This window comes from Cephus cinctus, unplaced genomic scaffold (genome assembly GCF_000341935.2).
Source record: "Cephus cinctus unplaced genomic scaffold, Ccin1 Ccin1_scaffold0695, whole genome shotgun sequence".
Classification (NCBI taxonomy): domain Eukaryota; kingdom Metazoa; phylum Arthropoda; class Insecta; order Hymenoptera; family Cephidae; genus Cephus; species Cephus cinctus.
The window spans coordinates 42,681-70,002 of NW_014333317.1; the positions used below are offsets into that span (position 1 = coordinate 42,681).

Consider the following 27,322-nt stretch of genomic DNA (forward strand, 5'->3'; position numbering starts at 1 on the left):
AAAAAAAAAAAAAAAAAAAAAAAAAAACAGTGTCTGCAATTTCTGACTAATCTCATAGGTAGACATTTCTAATTCCAAATTTCAGTCTCAAAATTAATCCACATAGACGAACTCAAAACCGCACGTTGCTCGAATAGGGAATCTAATAAGTTAAATAAGCCAGTTCAAAATGGCGTCTATCCACTGGGGAAAATCTGACATATAACCAATGAACATATGTATGTCTACGTTATAGCTACCGGGTGTACCTAGTTCAATGTCACCATATGTGTTGGAGGTACCTTAGTATCCAGGAAGTTCGTACGAGGTCATAGGTGTAAGGGTTATTCCGTAATAAATAGACAACTCAGCTTAAAGAGTGTGAACATTTATTAGTATATTTTAACAAAAGTGTCGTGGACGGACGTTCGTCTCCTTCTCCCGTTTGGGACTGACTACTTCCCGTTCCTTCCGCTCTACGTAGCTCGGCGCTGCAGTCGTTCCCGCGCACCGAACGTTCCGCACAGTACGGCGCGTATTACAATTTGAAAATCGCCTCACAGTTCGGCCTTTCCTGATCTATTGTCCGGCCTCGGACACAGGTATTAAATCGATGATAACAAAAGTGTTACTTATATACTATATTTTAACTCTAATTCTTATTTCTAAGTAGCAATGATTACTCCGTCTCGCCAGGGTCTGATGTTGGCAGCTTCCCAAGTTCCTTCATAAGGACGTCGCGATGATTGGGAATTCTCTACATCTTTAACTATATACCGGTCGTTCCTGAGGACTTTAGCTATTTCGTAGGGGCCTTTAAATTCGGGAATAAGTTTCTTCGGTGCTCCCGGTGTACTGTCAAAGTTTCTTATACCAACGTAATCACCCTCTTTGTATTGTCGCGGCGCTTTTCTGCTCTGATTGAAGTAACGCTGATTATAATTTTGACTTTTCTGAATATTTTTTTCTGCTTTCGAGCAAATTGTTTCGAGATCACGCTCAACTGGTGGATCGCTGTCCTCTAAGTACTCTTTTACTCCATCGATATTTAGACCTCGTTGAGGCACCCCGAATAGTAATCGACTGGGTGTATCGCCGGTGGACTTGTTTTTCGTATTATTAATTGCAAATTCAGCCTCTGTTAACACCTTATACCAATACTTTCCAGAAGGTTTGTCGACTACTTTGGCCAGGAGTGGACCTAACACGCGATTTACGCGTTCGACCTGCCCATTTGCTTGTGGGGATCCCGTAGCCACCAGCACGTGACGTACGTTATTTTCTTTGAGAAATTCTTGAAACTCACTTGAGGTGAAACTGCTTCCTCTATCGGTAACTATCGTATGGGGACGGCTATAATTTGAAAAATGATATCTCAAACTCTCTACCGCTTCTTTCGACGCCGTCGTCTTCGTCGCGTACAATTTCGTAAATTTTGTGAAAGCGTCTACAACTACCAAAATGTGTCGTTTTATCAGATGCGTTTTATCTATGGGTCGGTGACTATATATGTTCATATACGTGGACGAAGCTCGGGGTAGAAGTGTGTTGAGAATTCGCCATAAGGGTTGGTTGCGGTTACCGCCTTTGGAATCTGCAGGGGTTGGTACCTCCTGCTACTATAGGTTGAACCCGATTTGGGTTAGAAGAGGGTTGCTTTCCTTATCTCGCGAGGGGATTCTACAAGGGTGGAACGTTACCATTACACACATTTCGAAGATCGCTGATTATGGCGTCGCGACGCCGTGCATCCTGATCTCATCTCGATGAAATTTTACGCATGAATTTTCACCGATCTGGGTAAAAATCGAAATTTCTTTAGACGATAAATTTATTCCACTTTTTGGGACACCCGTTATACGCTGATTCGAGATAGGCTTGTTTAACCCTTGTGGCTGACGATTTTTCAGACTGGATCAAAGGAGTGATCCTCGGCTGCCAAGTGGTCCATGAATTATAGGGATTTTTAAGGGAGACCTTGTTTTACATGGTTAGGCTTTACATTAATTTTGCTTGTACAGTTGGTATCGCGGATATACGAAGCTTTCGAACAGGATACGTGTCCGTATTGCTATAGGGTGGTCGAAAATAAAATATTGTATTGGAGGGTGAATTTTCGGTAGATTAGAATAACTATGACATGGAAATTTTTATATTTTGGGTGGATTCAAAAAAAAAAGTTGGTTGATTGGAAAAAAAAAATTAAAATCCAAAATTATCTTTACGTTGTAGCGACATTTTTTTTTTATAGTCGTCTAGACGAAGTTGGGTCATGCGACTTTGTCGCAATTTATCTTATGGGAATCGTGCATAATATACGCAATGTATATCTATATCGAGTGCAGGCTTTACGAAGGAACTGCAAAGATGTCAAGCGACAAGGCGAATTTCCATTTTGTCCGTTCTCATGCGAAAAACGTATACGTACGTGGTGTGCGCGACGGAATGAGCTATGGGCTGCTTTTCACGTGTCTCGCAATGAAAACACTTGGACCCGATAGAGACGCTTAAATTTTTGCTATTCGACCTGGCAAAATACCAGAAGGAAGTATTACTTGTCGCTATCGTTTAGATTTCGCGAATCTTTGGCAATTCGTATATAACCGTTCAACCTTAGAAATCACTTTACCTTGTAGATTAAGATTTCAATGTATCATTTTCTTTTCGTGTCATTTCTTTTATTTCGTATCAAGATTACTTTTCGGCACTCCCGTCGCATTGTGAGCACTCTAACGGATGGGGGAATCGGGTGATTTATCATTCTCGAGAAATCCCGAATTTTTTTTTATAAAAAATAAAAAACGTTCACCCGAAATTCTCAGACATATTCGGCGCAAAAATGTATATGTAGTGAGAATCGTGACAAATTTGAATTTCGAAAAATAAATATGGCTAATTCGCACAGGAGCGATATTGAACTTTCGCGTTATCGTGTATCGCGAAATTCCCTCGCGATAAAAGTTTTAACCTCTCGGCGAAGACGTAGCGATTGTTTCTCTCAGGGGCGAGAAAGATAAATTTTATTGCCCTGGGACGGAATACCGCAAAGGTAATTAGTACTTAGCTGTTAATTAGTCAATCTTCTCAGTGGAGGGGAAAATCGGGTCTGTCTCGTTACCAATGACTACGCTGTGCAACTGGTATTTGCGATCGGAAAATTAGATTGAAAAAAAAATAAAAAATAAAATTCATCCCTAACTTAGTAACAGGAATAGCTTATTTAATAATATAAAAATTATTCATTGACGTCAATTTAACGAAAAGCATGTAAATGAAATGGAAGGCACGTTTTACGGTAAGAAATTATTAAACCTGTCATGGCTCCGTGTAGTTGGGGTTGGAACGAAGAGTGAAGAAGGACGGGTGAGGGGGTTGCAGGGGCGTTTGTGCAGTACAAGGGTATAGGGGGTGAAAATGAACAAGAGAGAAAGTGAAGGGAGTATTGAGATTAATGGAGTTCGCTTATGAACACCCGGAAAAAGAAGAAGCGGAGTCGAAGGGGATGCTGCTGTGACTTAATCGAAGGGTGATATAGTCTAGGGTATTAGGAAAGGGATGAAAGTGGGTTAAATTTGATTATTATGAAATACGTGCGGTTAGGTCCTCCTTTACTTTCCGTCTCCGTCTTTCGCATGGAAGCCGAGACTCTGCGGGACCAAGAGAAATTATTGAGCATCCAAGCTGATTGGATCATCGAGACTCGATGTTGTTTCTAGATTGAACTATCCTTATAGGATCTATAGGGGATCGCTATTATTATTATCAATATTATTGCGCTATATTACCCAACACCTTCGGTCGCCATTTTGTTCTTTAATTCAATCGAATATGAATATGTAAATTTAATTCTTGCAATTCTTGCGTCATTCTACGCTTGGCTTAGCTTTTGCTTTGTTTATCCCAAACTTTATGTCAACCTTTTTGAATTTCCCGCCAGTTCTGATCTCGTTAAGAACTGCCGCGAAACCGTTGCGGAAAAAGTTTCCCGTCTCGCGGCAAATCCTAATTAGACGTTTCGTACTAGAACTTTGACGAATTTTCATCAAGCGATTCGTAGAGCCACGCAGGCGGCGGCGCGCTTCGTTAAGACGACGCAGTGACCAGTCGGTAAAGAAACATCGGCTGTCACTTTATGAGACGGCAACTTGCGAAAGTCTGAAAGTTAACAGCGATGAAGTTGGAAACAACTGAATTACGTGCCGGAGTCATGAATTAAACATCTTTTGACTCGTCACGATTAACTACCAGTCGAATAATTTATCTCATGAATAAATATACTCCACGTGAATGAATCACTTGTCAATCTATGCGTAAAGCACTGAATTTGTCAATTGGTATCGATTTAAACTGCAGGTAAATTTACAATACGTATTTTTTTTAAGCGTTCGGTCGACAATAAAAATTTTCAATTCTATCGCTCAGGGTGGGAAATTCATATAATGAAATTCTTCGTTTTAGAGTAAAAACGTGACTTCGACTTCCGGTCGTGATAACGGAACGACGATACGTTAAAACTGGTTATACTGTTTCGCAATCGTAAAATTTCAAAGGATATCGATACGTGATCGACATTCGAAATCTAAGGTCGATTTTACTCAGACACACGTGGATCTTAATGATTAATATAGTAAACGAAAAAAAAATTCGTGATAATATTATCGATAATAAAATTGATTGCAACTATTTCATTTTTAATGATAATATGCAATTATTTTATTTAATTGAGTTTCATGGGTATCGTATATATTTTCGTCAAGGAATTCATATCGACTCAACCTTATTATCTTATAGTTTTAGTACAACGCTGATATAAGCACTTTGGTCTAATTAGTTGGCTGATTCACTAGATCACTTTATGACTAGAACTAATTAGACTCTCACTAGTTACTTTTAGTACCGACCTACCCGTTTTGCATCAGACTGCAGTTACGTGTTCGCCATAAACACGTATTACATTCGCAATGCATATACAAGTGCCCTTGAATATATTTTTTTTTCTTGAATAAATTATAAATAAAGTTTGTAATTTTCATTATGTATGATTATCATTAATTATACGAGTTAGTCGGTTTGATAGTAATTTAATTAGCAAGGTCAAAGCCTATAAGTTAATTGATCCTTTGATTATGCAGTCTGACTGTAACTAATTAGCTGCCAATAACCTTTGGAGTGCCGTTACTAAGTGGTTGCGTTAGAAAAATTTCGAAGTTCGTGCGAAACAAGTGAAATCAATGAAAAATGTGAAAATTCAAAATTGACTAAAAAAAAAAAATTAAAATATTTTTTTTTCGCGTTAACACGTACGATTTTTTATGATGCTTCAATTACGGGGTTGTACATTTTGGATAAATGACGGCGGCAGGTATATAAATGCCAGCTAGAAGGAACGGCTGCGAGTAAGAGGCTATTGGAATTCTAGCGACTTACTTCCATGATACCGGTGCCTTAATTATTACCCGGTTTAGTTGGGCACAAGAGACTCGAGAGTTGATTTTGCTGGAAAAGTAATGACGAAATAAAACTGGGACAGACGTTGGACAAAGATGGGAACGAAGGGGATGTAAAGGAAAGGAAAGAAAAAAAAAAGAAGAAAATCCCAGCCATTAGGTTCTACGACTTTTATTTAAGGACCTTTTTAATCCGTCCCTTAGAGCTAAAGTGGTTGGGTTAGGTTAGTCGCTATTTAATACCATGTCAAAAAAAAAGTATTCAAGTACTTTTCAAGCGTTTTGCACGGTTTCGCGTGAATATACGTCAGCTGTGTGTAGTTCATTTCTTTTTTAATTAGTTATCGAGTGATTAGAAAATTTTTGAAATTTTTCAAATTACCCAATTATCGAATCCGGGTAAGGGGTTATTAATTTTCGTTACTATCAATTCCTGGCATAATGCGCGCGCGTGAAATACCGAAAGGACTTGACTCAAGTGTGCGAATATTTGCTTTGCATAATTTGCATACTTGCACGTTTACCTTGCACTGTACAACGTCGTCATTAACGTGAGCGTCAAATTATTGTATAACTGTAAGGTTCGTCCGTGAGGGAGGATTATTTATTTATTTATTGATAATTGTTATAATTAAGCCATAGCTCTCCACCAATATTGAATCAGAATTTAATTAAATTTCATTTAATAACTTATGCGTTATGTATGTGTATATTTAGTATTTTCGATTAATTTTAAGCCTTCATCAATGCCACTGCAATAGCGAATAGTTTAAAAATATTTATACGTGATAATAAAAACATAATGAGAATTTCAAAAAACCACTATACAATGTGCCAAATTTATATTGATTTCATTTACGTGTACCTATATTTGGCATTCGCGTATTAAAAGTTTCGTGCCAAAATTTTGGCCAGTAAAGTGCGAAGAAAAAGTTCTATCGGTCTAGAAATTATGTATTTTTCGGTATGACGCGACCTCATTTTCCGAAAAATAATTCTTCTAATACGAGATTTTTGAATAGGATCATTATCCGAATTGCGTAACATTTTGGCAAAATTCCTGTGCACTTTGATTAAATGACAATGATCCGCAAATTACGTCACACACGCTTGCTGATAAAAATGTACATGTAACAGTTGATATCTGATACAAGGAAAGAAATTTCTCTAATTCGGATGGCCGTAATATTTATCATGTGCAATTTTGATAATCCTGATTCTATATGAAAGAGTATAGAATGTCGCGCAATCTCGTCAACTACACGAAATACACAAAAACACTGAAAAAAGTAATGCTTCGAGAATTCTCAGAAAATCCACAGAAAACACACAATAGAAATCCATTTACGTCGAAAAGGATTTAACCAATCCTGAAACTTCGTATCATCGCAACATCCAATGAGGGTCCAGATTATCGACAGGGTCTTGAAAGTCTCGACTGATAGGACTGACAAAGCACTACTGTGCTATTGAACACAAGTTGGGCAGAAAGATGACGCGAAGATTGCCGGGACGCGTAATTACAGAATATAAACGATTAATGTACTTATCTCTGAGAAACTGTCAAGAGCCAATCGAAATCATTCAAAATACAGATACAGACTCTGATCTGAACAGAATCTGGCTTGCGCTTTCCCTAATTTTATGATATTCTAGATTGAATCATAATCGCACGATTATGTTCGTCCAAGCACTGCTCGGTGTTAATTGTGCCGCATAATTTGAAATGGGATTGACCTAGTTAACATGCCAATATATATATATATATATATATTGTAGAATGTTATATAATGTTATATAACGATATGTAGGACAAATATATACATATATATATTATACGAAAAATGCATGAATGTAAATTATTCACCATTGACAATATATAATTGTCAATAATCATTGATTGTTGATAAATGAAAAATTGTATATTCATCTTAACTAGTAGATGTAAATATATATGGGATTATTATTAAATTTTTAGTATCGAAAACTTCTTATCTTCTCCTGTGGAAAGTCTTATTAAGTCATCGGGGCACTTTGGGGAAAAAAAAAACGAAAAACTTTTGGAATTTATTATGAGCCAAATGTACTCAGGTCAACTTGAACAAGTATCTCTATTGAATTTTCGTCGAAGGACGATATTGCTGTGATAAATAAGAGAGCTTCGTCACGGACAATGCCGAGACCATTAAACGATATCGATTCCACTTCGATGGCTGCCCCATTGAAATTGCACGCTCTCGGAAAACTCAATGAAATTACCAGACGGCCGCTAAGAGCGCGCCAGTTAATTTCCTCAGAGAAGTTTTTACTTGATAATCGTTCATTCCCAATGCGATTCATCATTCCGTCAAGAATTCGATTTACACCGTGTTATCGGTTCAATTAGATACAAGTACGATTGATACTTGATTGTGCGACAATCTACGGTTGGAATTGCACTGTGAAATATGGAAAAAGGAAGCAATATATTTGGAATTGCTTGAATCGAACTAATTAATTTTCGTGTCATTGTGAGTATTTTTATTGTAACGTACAGAAAGTGGAATTGTCATACAAGCAATTCTAAAAATAACAGTGTATAATCGTATATAATTATGCACAGCTATAGTAATAAAACTCTAAAGAATTCTTAACAGAGTCTTGATAACAACCCAAGTAGTCGCTCGAAAGGAATTTCACATTCTTCGTGCTTCTTTCTTGACAAAACAATGCAGCAATTCCATGACAAAGGGGTACGTGGAAACGAATCAGATAACTACAGCGATTTTACTCCCTATGGAATTTACCCTTAGCCTTATTATATATACTTCATCCGTCCCCTCCCTCCTTTTGACCTTTTTCTTTTTTTCGCCCACTCCCAACCTTACCAAACTTGGTTATACTCTTTTTCAACTACAATAATTCTCAAGCAATTTTTATACACGTCACATTTCTGTATATCAAAGTTAAATTACAAGAAAAATGAGAAATATAAACTTTATAGCAATTCCTACTGTTTTTTTCCCATATGACAATTCCGTGTGTACAGTTTGTATGGCACAGATTATTATAATTATATCTAATCGTAACACCTATGTGATTCACATATACCTGTACTTACAATACGTAATAATTAATTCACCGCCAATACCTAAATCATTAAGTGTTCAGATTCTTAAAGGGATGTAAGATTTATTGTAGAAAATCAATAGCCAAACCAGTCATATTTCACGTGGGCGAAGGTGAAAGGAATAGGTGGTGGTGTAGAGTATTCTGATTCAAATCACAACCACTCGTGCAATTATCAGATGTACGAATCGATTAGTCAATTAAATTCGCATTACACTCCGAATTTCCGGCACGCCTATAAACCTGACGACCCCTTGTGTCTCACAATAAGCGGAATTGTACAGATCCCAGCAATTCCCGATTTTCACTGCCCCCTTTGAATTTCAAGTGAGCTTACGTCCAAACGGCGAGAATAGCAATCTCATCCAAATACTCCTTATCTCAACCCTCGTTTACATTCCTTCCTGTTTTTCGACCCGGAATTGCGAAAATAATTAATATCACGAAGTAATATAACATAGTAGTCGAAAAGTTTCTTTTTCAACAAATTTTAATAAATTCGGGATTTTTCCCCTAGCGCTATTCTGCTTATCCCAGCAATAAAAATCCCCTAGAAATATCCTCTCTTAGTCAAATGAAATAAGTTCGTACAAAATATTTGTCGAAATCGTAAATTCGGAAAAACATGAAATTCCTAATATTTCAAGTTTCACTTCCGGTAGAACCTTAGTGCTTTATCAGCCTCTTCGAGAATAGTATGCTTCATGGTCTTCCTTACCATCAAACAGATATACTGTACGTTTACGAAACTATAGTGAACAGGATGCGAACTACAGTTAGTATGTATCTAGTAAGTAGTACAGGCAAGTAAATAGTCAGCCCAAGTAGAGTATAGGTCTTCCCCAGTATATCCGGCATATAAGCTTCCTTACACCCACTAGTCCAACTACACACAGCAGCAGCTATTTACAAACTGGTTATTAACTACATTTCATATTAGTTTTACATATTGCGAATTTACCCAACCGCTATTTATGATTACGACTGTACCCATATTGATATGCCTATGAGTATCACGTAAATTACAAAATCCAATCCCTTGAGTACATAATATTAACCGCTAAAAAATACATAGGTCTAAAAAATTATGCCGAGTACAGGAGTGCTGTGGATCCAGCTCGTTAAAGACATTTTTTATTTTCTTATTATTTAAAAAAAAAAAAATATTCTTAATCCTCTTTCCATCATGTTACCACTGATGGACCATTAAGTAATATGAATCAAGAATTGGCCATAAAATGACTTCCACATCAGGAGAGGGATTATTCAATTTTTTTTTAAGGAAGAAGAGGCCAAGCCTCTTTCGAGTAGTCAATTTTCTGTAAGCATTAATCAAATACATATACATGCTTTATTTATCTCTACGTGAAAGTTATACCACGCAACGAAAATAGAAACCGGAGTCAGCTATACGTATAGTACATTTCAGGTTACTTCAATAACATAATATCGCGAAGGTTGCCACATTCGCATTAGACTTATCTCGAATTTAGCATATACACTTTACTTTCTTTATTTATTTCCTTTTCCAGTCAAAGTCCCGCTTGTTTATGCGATTTGGAAGATTTTCATTTTCATCCATAATCCCCCTTACCCTCATTCTCGTAAATTCGACCCTTGTTAGGGCCCGGAACGTCAATGAACTCTTGGGTATTTTCCTTCATCTTTTTTCTTCTTCCTCGAAATTTTACTCTCTGTTCTCCCTCCCGAATCTTCATCGCTTTTGTAACATTATTATTCCCTACCCCCGACAATTTTCCGCCCCTTTGTACCTTCCGAGGGAACAGGGCTGTTACATGAAAAAAAAAAAGTTTCAAGCATTTCACTTTGATAACAGCGACTCCTCTGTGTTGTTTCACTGTCTTTAAAATTGTATTTCTTACAAGGTAACATTCGTACTTTGCTTTTCGTCATTTCGATACAATTCTCACGAGCGAGATAAAGCGTGCAATTTATTGCCAGGAAAAGATACAAAGATAAGGAAGTGAATCGATAAACGTTAAATTATTCCTGAAACCAATAAACTGCGTGATAAGGAAGAAACGCAGTCGCTTCTTAAAAATGCATCTGGCAATTTATACCAGATGGATAATTTATTATAACAACCCCTCGTTATTTTGCTGCCAGCAACTCGTAAGTGTTAAGCGTTTCTGCGTATTAATAAAAAAATAGAAAAAGAAGAGTGGGCTAGGTAAGCAACGACTAGGAAGAAAGCAAAGAGAAATGAAGAGGGATAGGAAAAAAAAAAAATTTTAACGAAATTGAAAAGCACAACCCACCACGTCAAACATACGGTCTAGGCCTCTTTCGCGTTATCGATAAGCAAATCACGTGAGCAATTAACAAACACGCTGACCAACCCATTATGATAATATGGCCAAGATAAAAGTTTAACCTTAATGGCTGCCTGTAATTTTTACCCATTCAGAACTTCCTGAAATACTTAATGTCTGAACGCTAATTGGTTGCAGGTTGTATGCACTTAGTGCAATGTGAAAAAATGTTGGTACGTATAATAATAATAAAGAATATGAAGTTAGTTCGTTGTTGTTGCGAATAATTGAAAATTTTAGGAATTCTACAATATTACCAAATTTAGATTTAATGGGAAAATGCATGTGACAAAAGTTTTCCTGACTGTACACTTCTTCTTTGGTAACTGGCGATACGGAGTAAAAATGTTATCAATGAGAATTTTAAGATTTTATATGTGACTAAGAAATTCTGGTGTGAACGGTGCTTAAAATTATTTATAAATATTTTCACGAGATACTTATACGCGTGCATCACGGAATATACATACATTTGATTTATGTGGAATTGCGATAGCGATGCATATCGCATATGTGATGAATGTGTCACCCTGGTATCGTTTGAAGGGAATAAATTATTGCTCGATGCAGTTTAATCCGCGATTCATGTTACGTCGACATCAAACCACGATCGAACTGCATTTCATCATTCAAAGCGTAGAGGAAATAAAATCGTGCCAATTATTTGTATAAGGTGAAATTTCAATTTTGCAACTTTTTACTTGCATTTTTTTCCAGAGTACAAAAACTATCGTGGTAAACGTTTTCACAGAATTATCAGGGATTTACCTCGCCTCGAGTACAATCTAATCGCGATAGTCATCGTTCTCGTAGTGCAATTGCGAGTGCAATTGCACAATCGTCCTATCCGCAGCAATGCATCCTGATGCAATGTAATGCAATGGGACAAATCGTAAGGCTCGTGCACTTTCCCGCCAAGTGCATCCCCTGTAAACGACTGTTTTTCTCGCTCGACTGTAGTTGCGTCTGTAGACTTGAATGCAAATGAGAACCGAGTGCAATTCCAGCAGGCAGTAAGCGCCTAGCGAAATCATTCTGAAATTGCAAATTAATTGCTGCCTCGCACTGCATAATCAAATAGCAATGGATTCTATGACAATCAATTCCAAGCTTTATTATGCTCTTGGGAATTGACGAATCGCATATTAAATATCGATGTAAAATTTCACGCGTGATAACGCATGATAACGAATCATGCGGTTAGGCATAATGGTAATTTCAATAAAAAACATTACAATGTAATAAGCATTTTTTTGTTTTATTAAGTGCAACATGCAGTTGCAACTGGATTTAGAGCATCTGGGGATATACGTGTATATATATATATATATATATATATTGTTATAGTATACATGTCAAGAGAAGTTTATTTACTTGCGCGAAATTCGTGAAATGCCACAAACCGATTTTCCAATCTGACGAGGCGCTTTCAGTGGCAAATTTATTCGCCGTAAAGAGAGAAACGAATTGACTAAGCATACACTGAACTGCAGCAGTGTATGTAATACGTGCAATTGTGTATGGCGCACAGGGAACCCAATTGCAATTCCACATTGCGCTTGCATCTAACTTGTAGCGTAGTAGACACTCGTGAAGTTTAAGTAAGTACTTTGGAAACTTGGAATTTCACGAACAGGTACTCGCTTAGAGGTTCTAACTATTGAAAAACATGGGTCAACTGGAGTTCTTGTTTAAATACAATACATTGGAACTGGCACAATGATCCTTTGTACAGTCATGGAAAAAAAGTTTCTTTAGATCTTTTAAACATGATACCCCTATCCATTCTACCATATCACCCGTAATATACAACAATACATAATTATTACCAAAATATGTTTTATTAATTGATAAAATAAAAAATTTTGTTTTTCCTTAGTACAACCTCGGGATACAATTTGGAAATTTTTTCTAAAAAATTCTTAAGCCCGTTTTGACTTCCTGTGAAAATAATTAATGAATTAATTGGATGTCTCGCTTACTATCATCAGTCTTGGCGATAGCCAGGACAATTTCTGGCGCTAAGCTCGTAAGTCGGAGAGCAAAGAAAAAAGAAAAAAAAAAAATGTTAAAGTAAGTAAAGTGAACAATGTAAATTAGGCTAGAGTAATTAACACCCCCTCAATCCTCTCCGGAGCTTCAACCCTGAAGAGTCTCGTTGGGCCGAGAGGGGCGCAAGAATTATATTGCTGTAATAAATTAAACGCTCGGCACACCGTGGGCACAAAGCCGTGCAGTAGACCGTGACTGAATATGCGCATAATATCCAAATATAAATATGATTTTATTAATCCCACGTGACCGCTTAATTAAACCAATCATCGGTGTTATGCGACCGCACTGTGCATTGACAAAGAGCCAATATTCCGCACGACCGACACAGGTATACCAATACAAAGTTGCATCCCGGTAATCGCAGGTAATTGCACGATTGTTGCCGCGGAGGCAAGACAACAAAAACAAAGAAACAACAAAATTATACAATTTTTTCTTTGTACTTTGTACATGCTCCACTTTCATACAAGAATGTTGACTCCGTAAATGTTGAACTTTGTCAGCCCCACACAAAGTGTAAAGCCTTTCTTTGTTGCGTAAGGCTTCGGTTGCTGCTGCATCCTCGTCAGATTCATAAAGTACAGGTAGGCGCTGTCGCACTCGATAAGTCTCATCTTGTAATCCCATTAGTCACGTCATTTCTCGAGATTACAGTCGCCTTCGAATTAGGGAAAATTAAGTTGAAAATCGAGAGGGTGAACGAAGACGCGGGTTGGTTAAGTAAAACAGGAGAAAATAGAACGAGGCCACGAGGACAGGGCGGACGTCTTGTCAGGGAGAACAGACTGAGTTTCCTCTCTTGGTTGAGACGATATGAAACGTCGCGACGGTACATTTTAATCTACCTCAAATAGACGAACTGTTTAATATGGTTTCACGTGATGTTTGATAAAGTGAAATTTATCAACTGTGCACACGTTGATACGGCACGCTTGTGTTATCACGTATGAGAACCACGTAACTTTTTATAACTTTAGACAAACTGCAATAGAACATTGTAGAAAGAGAAGAAAATTTTGAAAAATCTTATAACCTGACAAAATTTTATTCAATTTTTTGTTCATTGTTTATAAGCCTGAATTACGTTTGTTACGCGCCGAAGCCATGTGGGATATAGGTATGTATGTGAATTGATGTCACAGAATTTTTCACTAGGAAGTTGACGTTCCGTTCAATTTCCTTTTTTCAATTTCGTGCCAATTGCTGGATATAAAAAAAATCTTTACACTCGATCCGTACCAATCGGAAGACAGTCCGAAAACGGACGGACTCGGATGAGGAACCCTTGGAAATTTATTTGTCATTCAAGGGTGGTCGTTAAGGGGGTTGACGTTAAAAAGATAAAAAAAAAGAAAGATACCTAACCATTGCCTCTCCAATCGATTTCCTCGTGGACAGCACGAATTGACCTCGAAGGTTCGTACTCTAGGGAGTTCCACCTGCTTTTCCTCTTTTTTTATCTTTTACTCCAACCCTCTCCCGCCTTTTCCCTCCCTCTTCCTCTCTACACCGCCTACTTTTTTTTTTCGCTGCTCACTTTTGAAACCAAGAAAAACACGTTTCACGCTCCCTCGTTTACACCCTTCGCACCCTTCCCGAATGGGCGATATCTTTTTTTTTTTGGTTCGGAATAATGATTCGGATCTTTTTTTGGAATTTTTCATCAATCAATGATTATCCGTGAACGTGTATCCGTACACGTACTAATTAAGAAATTATCAATTTTGTATGCGAGGCACGTGTCAAATTTTTGGTATTCGGATAAAAATTTTGATAATTACTCGGACGTATGGATTTAATTAGAGCATTACTTATGATTGTGGGGTCTTCAAATTATTTTCATTTTTATGAGTGGATATTCACACTTGCTGTATCCTGCAGTAAAATCAAGTAAAATGAATAATTAAGAAATACGTGGAAGAATCCATTAGGGGCAGACTGTTTAATGAATGCAATAGAGGTCGAAGGTCATATTGATTCCGTAAGATTTTATCGTCAAGCCAATTGCGTTTCAATAAACTTGTAGGTAGGTTGTATGCACGTACACGATAATTCCTACTGTCCTGTCCATTCAGCCTTGACGTGTAACAAATTGAAATTAGCTGTTAGCAATTGGTCCTGACGTTTCAATGCAATTTCTTGTCCAGGAGTTACGAAGGGAATTTCCTTACCTCTGACTAATTCGCAATTCCACGACGGGAGAGTAATATTATCATTTATTGCCGTGCGTGAATAATTGAGGATACTGTTAAAAAAAGAGCAGACAATTCCATTTTTATATTTGTGCAATATTTCAATTGCGAAAGAAATATGACGGATGCAATTATAGAAGAGAAGGTGAAATAAGTCAATTATTAATTTGATAAAATAATAAATGATAAGCAATCCGACACTTTTATTTATTCATGTGTACAGGATCTGTCAAGATGGCGGACAATAATCTGATTCGAAGCGTTCTGCGAGTTAATCGGGTTTGACCAGTGCTGATTGCAGCCATTGAAATTCCAATGATAGGTGCTAATCGACCGCGTGTCCGCAGCACGAGTTATTCGTCGGATGCGGAAATCACAGAATAATAATTCTGCATTGAATGAAGGAATCGGTGCTATGCAATTCCAAAAAAAAAAACATCCTCAGCTACAACTTCATTGTCGTAAAAGTAATTCGCAATTCCAATATCATGCATTCTTGTTTACTACGATCAAATACGAAAACTCCTCCTTAACAATTCCTTTGATAAACGTCATTGTAGCAATTCCATTAATCGGATTCGTATAAGCAACTACCCGGAAGTTATATCGAATACAGCTTGTTCTCTTAATTATTATTTTACTATTTATTACATAAACGCGAATCACCCTGCATAATAAAGTGCTTCCTTAGCATTTCTAAGGGGACTTCGACTTTTGTCCCGAAACCATAATAAGTTTCAATTTTACGGTACAGTCAGCTTAATAAAGGAGAAAATACGGAAACGTGACATCAGTGGCTACGCGATCCACCTCGGGTATTGAGTTATCACTGTACCTGTGTTATGTTGTTATCGTGGTGGAAAACTGCTGAATATGGTCAGCAGTAACGACCTATCAAACGAGCCAGCGGTTTAGGAGTGTCGCTGCCGAAATGCCTAGGAAGCTTTAATGGGGTGAACGGGCGTACGGGTGAATATGATAAGGGAGAATGGAGGATGAGGCAAAGAGAGACGAAAGAGGAAGAGAGAGACAAGGGGGAGAAAGAGACGAGTAAATTTGGCTATTGAACATGGACCAAACATAAAACGACCCATAACTATCTTATGACTTTTGGAAACTCGAGATTCGACCGACCTGAAATAAAATTTGCATATCAAAACGTACAGCAGATATCGTGCAGTTAAATTACTACGAACTTTACGATCAGCGTGATAACGACTTTAATTACATAAACTAATATGATTAAGGGATAACCAGGAATTTTGTGACGACCATAAAAATTCAAATTAGTATTATTTATTATTCCTTCAAATTAGCATATCGATAAAGTAGTGAAAATACGAAATTTTTTTAATTTCACACAAATTTTATTCATATTTGTTTCGAATTGTTCTCCGCATGCTGATCCATACTCGATTATTTCATCTGGTTAAAATTTCTGTCAGATTCGTACCGGTACAGTCAGCATGGCAAATTAGTCTCATGAGATAAATTAGTCTTGTAGTATTGCCACAAGGGATTCTATGCGGTTACAAAATTTCTAATTTCATGTATACAGAGTTAAACGGTCCTTTCGGAATAATTAACTGTTTCAATTGTCCATAACCTGTAATTCCTGACGTCATTAAACGTTATTCGTCTTAACTCCAAAAAAATCATTGCAGCAGTTAAATCCAATTAGAATTTGAAAAATATTCATTTGGCATGTACTTTGAAAATCCAGCTGTAATTTCAGTTTCGTAGATAACAAGGGTGTCGAGTTCACCCAAAGGTCGCACGTGTTAATTCACCTACAATTTACCTCACTACAAGGATAGCGTTAAAAAGGTATAGGTGTTATCAACAAATGTGAGTTTACGCTAGGCTCGTATGAGAGAAGGTTGGAAGGTTCACGGGGTCACAAGAAATTAGGGACGAAACTGATACTTTAGATAACGTGATGATCCTGTGGTGTTTGCTACTCTGGGTTTTTGAAAAAGGAAAAAAAAAATTGCACGTCAAGAGAAAAAGAGACCGTAACGAAAGCTGCAGATAAAAAGTAATAAAATGATTTGTGCTAATCGTATCCTGATAAGGAAAAAAATCTGTTTTTTTTTTCTTTTGTTTTGACTTGGGATCGATAAAGATTTTCAGTACTGAAAGTATAAATATGTCTATGGGATTATATCGATATGACAACAATCTACGTCCTACATATACACACTCGGTATGCTACCGACTGGGTTATTTGCACATATCATATACGTAGACACGTGTATGTATCTAAGAGCTTATGTGAAAGGATACAAATCCGTTATGGAAGGTTAGTGCTATGGCCTACACTAATGCTATTAGGCTTATAGGCACAAAGGCCGAATGAAGGAATCTTGTTTAAGTAAAGTCCTTCGACGCTTCGATCCCTCGATCAATTGATTCAACGATCAATTCCAGAACGGATCAGGAAACCGTGCGAATAGCTTTCCTATAAATGGACGCTCGGACCCTTTTTTATTCCGCTATTCGATTTCGACGAATCCCTGTGGCGCCCTTGCGATGTGCATCACCATTATTGACGCGGATAAACGTGATACACAGGGTTGAATTGCATGTCGAGAATGACGGGCGATAAGATTTTATGAATGAAAAATGATGAAAATATTATGTCCCGTGATGCAATCATGTTTTACGGTACACGATTGTTTATCATAAATCACCGAGTATCCAATCGATGATTTCTATAGTGAAAATTACAAAAAAAAAAAAAAAAGTAAAAAATTTTCCTTTCAAACTGACCTTAGTGTAGATGCCGGCACTGGACAATTCGTTCTCGATGACCATCACGATGATCCCGAACATGCCCATCACGAGTGCGTAATCACTGATGCGCTTACGCTTCTCGAAAAGGGCCTTCCTGCGCCCGAGACGATAGCCGACGTTGGGTTTGTGCTTGGAGGCGGGCCCGATGCTGCCCGATGGGCCTTTCAAAGGCCCACCGCCAAGGCCCTGCTCCTCCATGTATCGTGGATATTCGGAATGTACGCCGACCAGGGCGACGCCAGCTTCGTCGCCGGCGGCTCCGGCGTTCATTCCGCCAGGACCGGCGCCACCACTTCCGCTACCGCAACCACCCCCGGCACCCCCGGGCCCCCCGCCCGGCCCGCCGCCACTGCCGATACTCTTCATCGCCCCAGGGATCGACAGCGTCGAGACTGGCTTTCGCAGCTGAAACAGGAATTTCAATACAATTATTTTTTTGCAATTTTCAAAATTCTATTTTTTTTCTTTTTTACAAAATTGACAATTCAGGAAGCATGATCCTTTACGATGACGTTTGCAGCAAATTTGTCATTGTATCAAAAATTTTTTTTGTCATTGTTCTACAAAAGCACCGCAAACAAAGCTGAGTGTACAGAAATGAAACAAACTTTACTATTCGAAAACTATATAGCCTCATTCTTTCATCGCAATCATATAAAACGCTTATAAATTTGTATTACGGTAAGAGTATCTCATTTAAAAATTTTATTACTTATTCACCTTGTCTCTTCAAATTTCCCCTTTAATCCCTTTATCGTTACTATTTTTCCTTTTTTCTTTATTTTCTTTCTCTCGCTGCCCCAATCCCTTCTAACCCCCCTTGACTTTCGCTATATTTTATATCCCCTCGTCTTTTTTGTTGTTTCTTTACCAGATAAGCTTATGCCAGCCGTAAACGGTAGTTACACCAAGACCAGCCTCCCAGTACGGATGACACTTGGGACTTATCTCTTCATCCTCTCTTTTCGTGTCAGAGGTATCATCATCAATAAGGACGTACTGCCATTATCGTCCTCAAGAGTAACAACCAAACCTAACCTGACGTAAATTAGTAGCAGCTGACAGATTGGACAAAAAAAATAACAGCACTGACAATTCTGATTAATTATAATCATCATTCAAATTTCCATACCTGCTAATTGGCTACAATTTAATTACACAAATTTACAAAGACCTATTGTCTTTCGATATTACATCACATTGTATAATTATATCTTTATGACAATAAACCTAACTGGTACCATCCATTGGAAATCGATAGATTATTCGGATCAATCCCAATATATAATGTTATTGCAGATAATCGTCTAAAATAAAAAAAAGATTATATCCACTTACGTCAATTAAACATTAAGCTGCTGTTAAAATGGTATACTAAACAAGCTATAGATATATATATATCACACATGTGCCAGTATGTCAATATTCGTGATCCAAACGTGTACGTGGAGATAAAATGCAACGTGTCATGCACTGTGCATCGGTTTTCGTATTATTATGATTTTCAAGCAAATAGGAAAAAATAAGAGAAGAAAAAAGAATATTGGTATCAGTTACTTGTTTATTTTACATGTACCGTTTCTGAGGCTCCTGGCACCGTGTATGGTTTGTACGATGAATATATATTACGTAGAGAGTGCAAAGTGCATACAAAAGTCCAAACGATAATTTGTGTTCTTTACGTGGCTCGAGGATAGTATCAGGCTTCGTTGAAAAAGCGCCTTTAGTATCTACAAGACTGTTTATGGAAATTTGAGTTACTATCGACCAACGCCCTTTCGATGTCTCAAGCGAACGTGGGATACAAGGACGCCCACCGATCGGTCCATGGAGCTGATCTTGGTAACAGCATCCGGTTCCTCTTCCTTTTCTTTGTACTCATTCTCATTGGCTGTTAGGGAGAGAGGAGGGATCTCTTGGTTACGGTTATCTCATTGCTCGGGTCTGGAGCTTATCGCATTTAAGCCATTTTTTTTTTTTTTTTTTTTTTTTTTAAAAAATTTTTTAGCATCCGGTTCCTCTTCCTTTTCTTTGTACTCATTCTCATTGGCTGTTAGGGAGAGAGGAGGGATCTCTTGGTTACGGTTATCTCATTGCTCGGGTCTGGAGCTTATCGCATTTAAGCCATTTTTTTTTTTTTTTTTTTTTTTTTAAAAGGTGCCAGAAGAATTTCTTTTATTATATGTGATTTATATATTGGAACTTTTCGGTTATCATTTTTAGGGAAAGAGTAAAAAATGACGTGACGTCATACTCGATGATGATTTTCAGTTAGATTTGGGTCAAGGTCGTAAGTTTGACATTGGGAAATGTAATAGCCGTGGAAAATAATACGTTCGATTATTCGAAGGCGTCTCGATCGTCTTGTGGCGTTGCGACGCTTCGTACGGCTACTAGAAAAAAGAAATGACCACTCGACTTTCTTCGCTACTTTCTTTTTACAGTGTCCCCCCACTTTTCGTTAAGAACCTTTGCGGGATGAGAAAATCGGGTAAAAAAGGACGAAAAAATGTCATCGCTTTTCCGTCGCTTTCCATTTCTTCGGATCCTTCAGATTGCGTCAAACGTCCATTAGTTTCCTTTTATTCCCGACGCGACCCTCACGGGTCTCGAACCTTAATTGCTTTTAGTTGCGATCTCTGCGCATGCGCGAGTCCGTCCTACCGATTCTCGAAGACGGAAGCTGCCCTATAAAGGACGCCGATTTAAATTGCATGGAAAGCTTGTTACTTCGGACAAAGAAAAATCCCATTGTCCAAAGCTCATTAATCTAGCCCACTTTGAAATTACTATGGATTAATGAGGATTCGAACCCGTCGAATTTAAATACTTTTTGAAGTTTCGAAAGTAGAAGAGTATTGATTTTTGGAAAAAAAATTTATCTCAACATTTTTTTTAATCATTCTACATAAATTGACTTTTTTGGTCGGTTTCTATGATTGTGAGAGAACAAACTCTCTGGGGACACGTGGTAACGGAACGTGATGCGTCGCGACGCTCTGACAAGCAGTAAACGTGATCGGACCGAGACGCCTTGGAATCTATCGGCATCGTTTGCGAACGTCCTTAATATATACAGTATGTTACGCTAAAGGAAATATGAGCAGATATAGTAGACTCATTCCTCATTCCACGCACTACGTTCACACCCAATGAGGTCACGTTTCTTAGGGTCTATACCTAACGAGACTATTATGCTCCTTTTCTGGCGAATTCCTTGGTCTTTACACGTAATCGTCCTTCCTTATATCGGCAAGATAAATATTTCTTCGTTACCATTGAAAATCGACTGGCGATAAGAAAAAATATTGCTGTCGCAATTTCCAGGGAAAATATTGACTGTACCTTGGCAGAGATTTCTCTTTAACGCAAAGACAATATTTCGCTAATTTTTCGAAAATACTTTATTCTCTATACTGGTATTATTTTAGGTAAAATAGAGTAAACGACAGTTGTCAAATGTCAAACGTATTTTTTTAATAAATTTACAGTCGTCTTTTTAACGAATTTTTTTTTTTGATTATTCAATTATTTAATATTCTTCAGGTTTTTGAAATTTAAAATTAGATATTCACAGATTTTCAAAATTCTTTGATAACTATTTTGGAGTCTATTCTTCGTAAGTTCCCTCGAGAAATTTCAAGGGAATCCCAGGGCTGTACGTTAGGATCACGATGATACTTGATCATCCCCGTCAAGGATACACGTCATCCCTTGAGATTTTCCGGACGCGACTGCAACGCGCAGAGGTGGAAAATCCGAAGGTTTCTACGGTACTTTTAAAGTCTCTGCTTTTCATTTTATTTTCCGTACTGAATATATAACACGAATGTATATACACACGTTACAAGTACATATACGTAGTCTCAGGCGTGAAAATTTAAGGTGCGTTTACACGTGAAATAATATTACAAATGACCAATATAGTTCGAATATATTTGACCGTGCATTCGCGGTGAGGGAATTGCGATTGAACTTTGTACAAAACAGGCGAAATGCAGTTGCAACAATTTAAAGTAATTTTGTATCCTTGTGGTATTCTTCATGATTATTGTTGTTGGGTTTTGATGACAAAATATTGTCAAAATGTCACGCTATATTCTGTACATTGTTTAATGGTATGGGTCGTACTAGAATAAAAAGAAAATTTGGTGTGAAGGATTCTTTAAAGATAGTGAATGGCTCGAAGCGGACATTTGCACGTCTCACCGCAAACTTTTCACTTCAATTTTTATTTCTACTCGCAACTGTACTTCCGGCGCTTCCATCTATCCGGTCAATCCTTCTTGTTATTTGTTTTTTTTTGTTTCTGAAGATGCTGACGCGTCTGACAGCAAAGCTCCATTACTACTGTGACTGTTCAAGGACTAGCGAGAATCTAGATTTAATTTACCGCTTTGAAAATCGCCAGTTGCGCGAAGTCGCGTGGAATTGCATGATACAATTTTTTATTTTCTTAATTTTCAATACATTTATGTATTTTTTTTTCTTACAATTTTGACTTTGATTTCGTTCTGTCATAATGATAATCTGTGGATTTTGTTAATCATGCGAAAATTTTTGGTCTTTTTGAATATCGAATATGTTTTTTTGAGAAATCTCATGCATCGTCGAATTCTTTCGTCAAAATATTGAAATTTATGTAGCACCCCTTTTTCTTCTCTTTCTATCATCTTCTCTCTACTTCTTTACTTGTTTCATTTTTTGTTCTTTCATTTTTCTTTCTCCGCTCCTACATTATTCATCCGCCCATTCGAATTTTGCTTGATCTCGCCGCGAGAACAAAAGTTCGTTATACCAAAAGGTGAGAGGATATATATTCCCGAGTTTTTTTAAAAAAAAAAAGACATACTGTAATGTGCTCACTAAAATTAACGCAAATGAGCATTACCCACAGTAAATTATACTTAATTATACGAGATAAAAGGTAGGAAGAAAATATATATATAAAGAAAAGAGCCGCCACTCAAAAATATTTTTAATCATCGTTCCACCCGTCTTTACTACCTGTTTCATTTCTCGTACGTCCGTGACAGAGATTACCCAGAGAGAAAAAAATAAAATAGTGGTAATGAAATTCTGAAATTTTTTCAAAACTTCCAAAAACGCCATTTCCCAAAAAACGCGGATATACGTGTATAAGTTGGTAACCGTGAGCAAATGAATATCAAATAAATATAAAAATACAAAAAATCTCAAAATATTACCAAGGAGCCAATCGATCAATCACTATCGACAAATGGGTACTAAAAATGTTAAGGACCCGACTTCCATATGATTCAACTCCAATTCAATTCCAGGTCCCCTTGCAATATTTGCATATAACTTTTCAGTCCAATATTTTTCATCTTTCCGATTTCTTTTTCGATTATTCAATCCGCGACGGATTCCTCTCAGGTTGTTCTCTCCGAAGTTGATCGGCTCGTCGCAGCTTCACCTGACCTCACAATTCCTTCAGTCGACCCACCCCTTTACGTTTTCACGGTTTCGCCTCAATCTGCTTCAAGTTGTGAGATGTTCCGGGGAAAAATAGGCGGACAGATCTGATACCACAGCTAAAACTAAACTTCCAGAGCTCGTTGGCTCCTCTTCGGACGTTCGGCTGTTTTCGGCTCGACTCGTTTCCTACGCTGCTTTCGTTCGCTCGTTATTCGCGACCAAAACTTTTGGCTTCGAGTTAAGTCGCTTCAGGAAAGTAAATCCAATTTTTTATTTTACCCTTGGAGCAGACAACGCCCCTCGTGCCTGTTCGCTGTAGCGAAGGACTTACTTAAAGTACGAAAAAAAATCTCCACTAATTGGACAAAAAAAATCGAAATTATCTCTGTGTACAATTATTTTTTTGTTATTGACAAAATTATTAAAAAAAATATATTGTCAATTTGCATTAAGCTACCACTCTCGTGAAAGAGAACTCTCGTAAAGACTTGACTGGATAAGTAAGTAACTTACGGTCGAAAATTACATGTAAATTGAACAAGCGACGGGCAGATATCTATGAAAGAGTCTCTCCCAGGTAAAAATCCAGTTACTGTCAGACGAAGGAGGTTCAATCGTGATCACGATTCAAGTTTAAACTTTTTAATTGAACCTTCGACTTCTTTAATTATAATAATAAAACTTCACTGCCTTCCATCCACTTTCAAGTCATTTAGTACCTATCAAGTACCACCAAGTTTTTTCAATTCAACAGACTCGATTTTCCTCGAAGGATAATTCTTTTCTTAATTATAAAATTATAGTCTTCGAAAATTCTTAAAATTATTCATATACAAGGAACGCAAACGATTATGCGTAAGACGATAACTGAGCTGACAATTTATCAGCAAACAGTGATAACCACAAGGTACCCTTGTATGACAATGCATAAGGGTTTAAGGGTTGTAAGCAAGGTGGATATCCGGCATTAAGGGTAGTTTGCTTCGGGCGAACCGCAACATGCACCGTAGTAAGGCAGAGTAGGGGGATGATACACGTGACCCTGGTGACCTTTTTCGTAAGGGCGGGGGGGGAGGGGGGAGGAGCAAGACAGAGGCTTGCAATATTGCTAGAGCGTAGAGACAGGAGGACGATAGGGGTTGCGAATCGGGTTGAGGGGTTGTGCCCGACGGAGTTGCCCTTGGTTGCTGCGGCAGGTAGATACGGCCGTTGTTGAATGGTAAAGGACAGAATCGAGGTCGCTTGTCACGGTCGCCATGGAAACGCTCCCGTAGACGCCATGTCGCCTTTAACCGAGAACTTGGATCCACCAAGGGTAGATGTACACTCCTTCGCCCCCTTGTACCATCTTAACCAGCATCCGTTGCTCGCTGCGTATAGTTACACTTGCCAGATACTCTATATCGGGGGCAACTCCATTCGCGTGGAGTTGCTGCTACTACGATGAAATTCCTGGCAGCGCCATCTGTCAACATCATAAACTCAAAGGACGAGAAACTCCACTGTCCAAACAAGTCGAGCAAATGCAAAGGTAGAGAGGGAAAATTTTATTTTTTTTTTTAAAAAGAAAAATTTTCAAATCTTTTACTCTCACGTGTCGCTTTGATAAAATAACGTGCATTTCTTTTTACGCTCCTTTTTTTTTCAGTTTTCTCTGATATTTTGAACCATTTCAAATTTCGATCTGCTTCCAGAACACGGTGATGGCGCCACTGTGCTACCTCAACAGTCTTATAATACAATTTTATTATGAGTAACCTGAAAGGTCAGTTTGCAGGGGGGGGGGTCGTTAAATAATGTTGGGTGGAGGGCTAGGTGGAGTTTTAGTGGTGGTATTTTTTTTACTGTCGTTGAGGTTGGTATTGGTACGTGTTGCGATTTATAGATGTATCGATACCTTTATAGCGTTATTCTTCTCTCTCTCTCTTTCTCCAACTTCTTGGCCAACTGCCACCCTAGGACTATTTTTTTTTTTTTTTTTTTTTTTTTTTTTTTTTTTTTTTTTTTTTTTTTTTTTTTTTTTTTTTTTTACAAAATGTCGCGACTTTCTGCCGTATGTAATATCGATTTGGTATTATACATAAGCTCATCCTTAGCTTATTGAAATTCCTATACAAACTGTCTGTGTATTCCTATGTATCGGGGATTCTTCCAAAATTTTATTTTTATTATCAAAAAAAGATCGGCGGCCTTGATATTTGCCTTGCGAATCTCCGCGCCGGTTTGTATACCGCATTTCCCACGTGCTCCGTGTATAAGGAACTGAGGCCACCTGCATGATCAGATAGAAACATACGAAGAGAACAAGAAAAATGACAAAAATACACATATGTATACATCTCTCGGTAAAAAACGGGAAATCTTTTTGGACCGTCCTATAGGATTATTTTTTTTCTTTCTCTTGTTCCATTTTCTTCTTTGTTTCGCAGTACAAAGAAAGCTCGTCGCTTTAAATCTTTTTGCGCAAGTGTTATCAAGTACAGTATATATGCCATATTCGCGAAACTACGAGACTTGGACAATCTTTTAAGTCTTTTGACTTTATCCGGCTCTTTATCTTCTTTTTTTTCTTTCTTATTTTCCTTATCTTTTCTTCGTATCCGCTCTTGGCTTCTCGTTCCTCCTTATGTCTCTGTAGAATTTTCAGTAATGTTGGCTACGTGACGCAAAGAAAAGTCCCATTTCCCAAAACGACATTTGCCAAACTTTCCATTTCTTTATCTCTCTGTCTGAGGAAGTGAAATTAGCAGGCTGATTCTCGCGCTGCTATTGCGTAACTTACTTCAGGCAAGTTACTAGGTTGATAAAACTACGTGAGGTATAGCTGCACTTGGCACTCCATGAGAATCGATAAGGTGCAACAGCTCGATGCTAACGTGACCGGCGAACGATTTCGCGAATCTCGAATAAATGCGAATCGACAGTTTCAGTCTGAGACGGAACGGCAGTAAGACGTGAGTGGCCATTTCCCAAGTGGGAAAACAAGTTTTCCCTCTTGTTGGAAAATAAATCCGTTGGCTTAGTCTTGAATTTGTTTTATCTTTTTTCTTTTTTCTTTTTTTTTTTTTGAGAAAAAAATAGTGCCATTTTTTTTAAAGCGTTTCCCGCCAAACCACTGCGGTCGGATTAAGAAAAGTGCAACTTGCACGGAAATTGCATTGCGGAGTGGGAGCTGAACCAGGAAATGCAATTGTATACGCCAAAGCTTTGTATTTGATTTTTTTTTATTTTGAGGTAAACATTCCACCTTTTGAAACTGGTTTCATTTGCGTGAGCTTATTCGCGAAGTTCCTGATTGCTTCAATCTTTAGTGATAACAGTTATACGACTGGATGATCCGGTGCAGTTTTCATTGTGGAATAAAACCACAAAAAATTGCAATTTACAGAGATATATATGAAAAAGACTATTCGCTTCGTTCTTATGGCAATTCCGTGAAATTCCTTGTTTCTTAAATTCGCAAATAATTAATTACAAAGACAAAACGTTATGTCGGCTGGTATCGTTAGTATGAATTATTTGACAAAAAGATACTAATTACCTAATTACTGTGTCTCATGATAGTACACTCGAATAGAAAAATTAACCCTTTCGATTATTATGATTTTCAAAATGTTATTCCGTAATCCCGAAAATCATTGCCAATTCCTTCTCACTCTCTGTAATTACTTCGACAAATTAGCACGAGTGTTTTTCATACCGTTGGTAAATCAAAATTGGGGTCATTTTTGAACCATTTTCCCGACACAAAGGACGCCCGATTAATTTGTCTGGTTTCGGCATCGATTCCTGGAAGCCGCCAAGTGGCCGAGTAATTCTTGGCGTGGTTCGTCCTTTTAATCATTCAATGTTGGTCGGGATACGTCATTTCCGGCACCGTTTACCAACATATATATATATATATATATATATATATATATATATATATATATATATATATATATATATATATATATATATATATATACACACA

At 37.6% G+C, this 27,322-nt stretch overlaps 1 protein-coding gene across 7 annotated transcripts in view; it reads right to left on the bottom strand.

Annotated features, from left to right (window-relative positions):
- LOC107269997 (small conductance calcium-activated potassium channel protein) overlaps positions 1 to 27,322 on the bottom strand; it is a 144,030-nt gene that overhangs the window by 31,502 nt on the left and 85,206 nt on the right. For all 7 annotated transcript variants that reach the window (XM_025087425.1, XM_025087424.1, XM_025087426.1 and 4 more), the window contains one exon: positions 17,887 to 18,315. In XM_025087425.1, the coding sequence (XP_024943193.1) occupies positions 17,887 to 18,315 (429 nt within the window). The remainder of the gene's footprint in view (positions 1 to 17,886; positions 18,316 to 27,322) is intronic.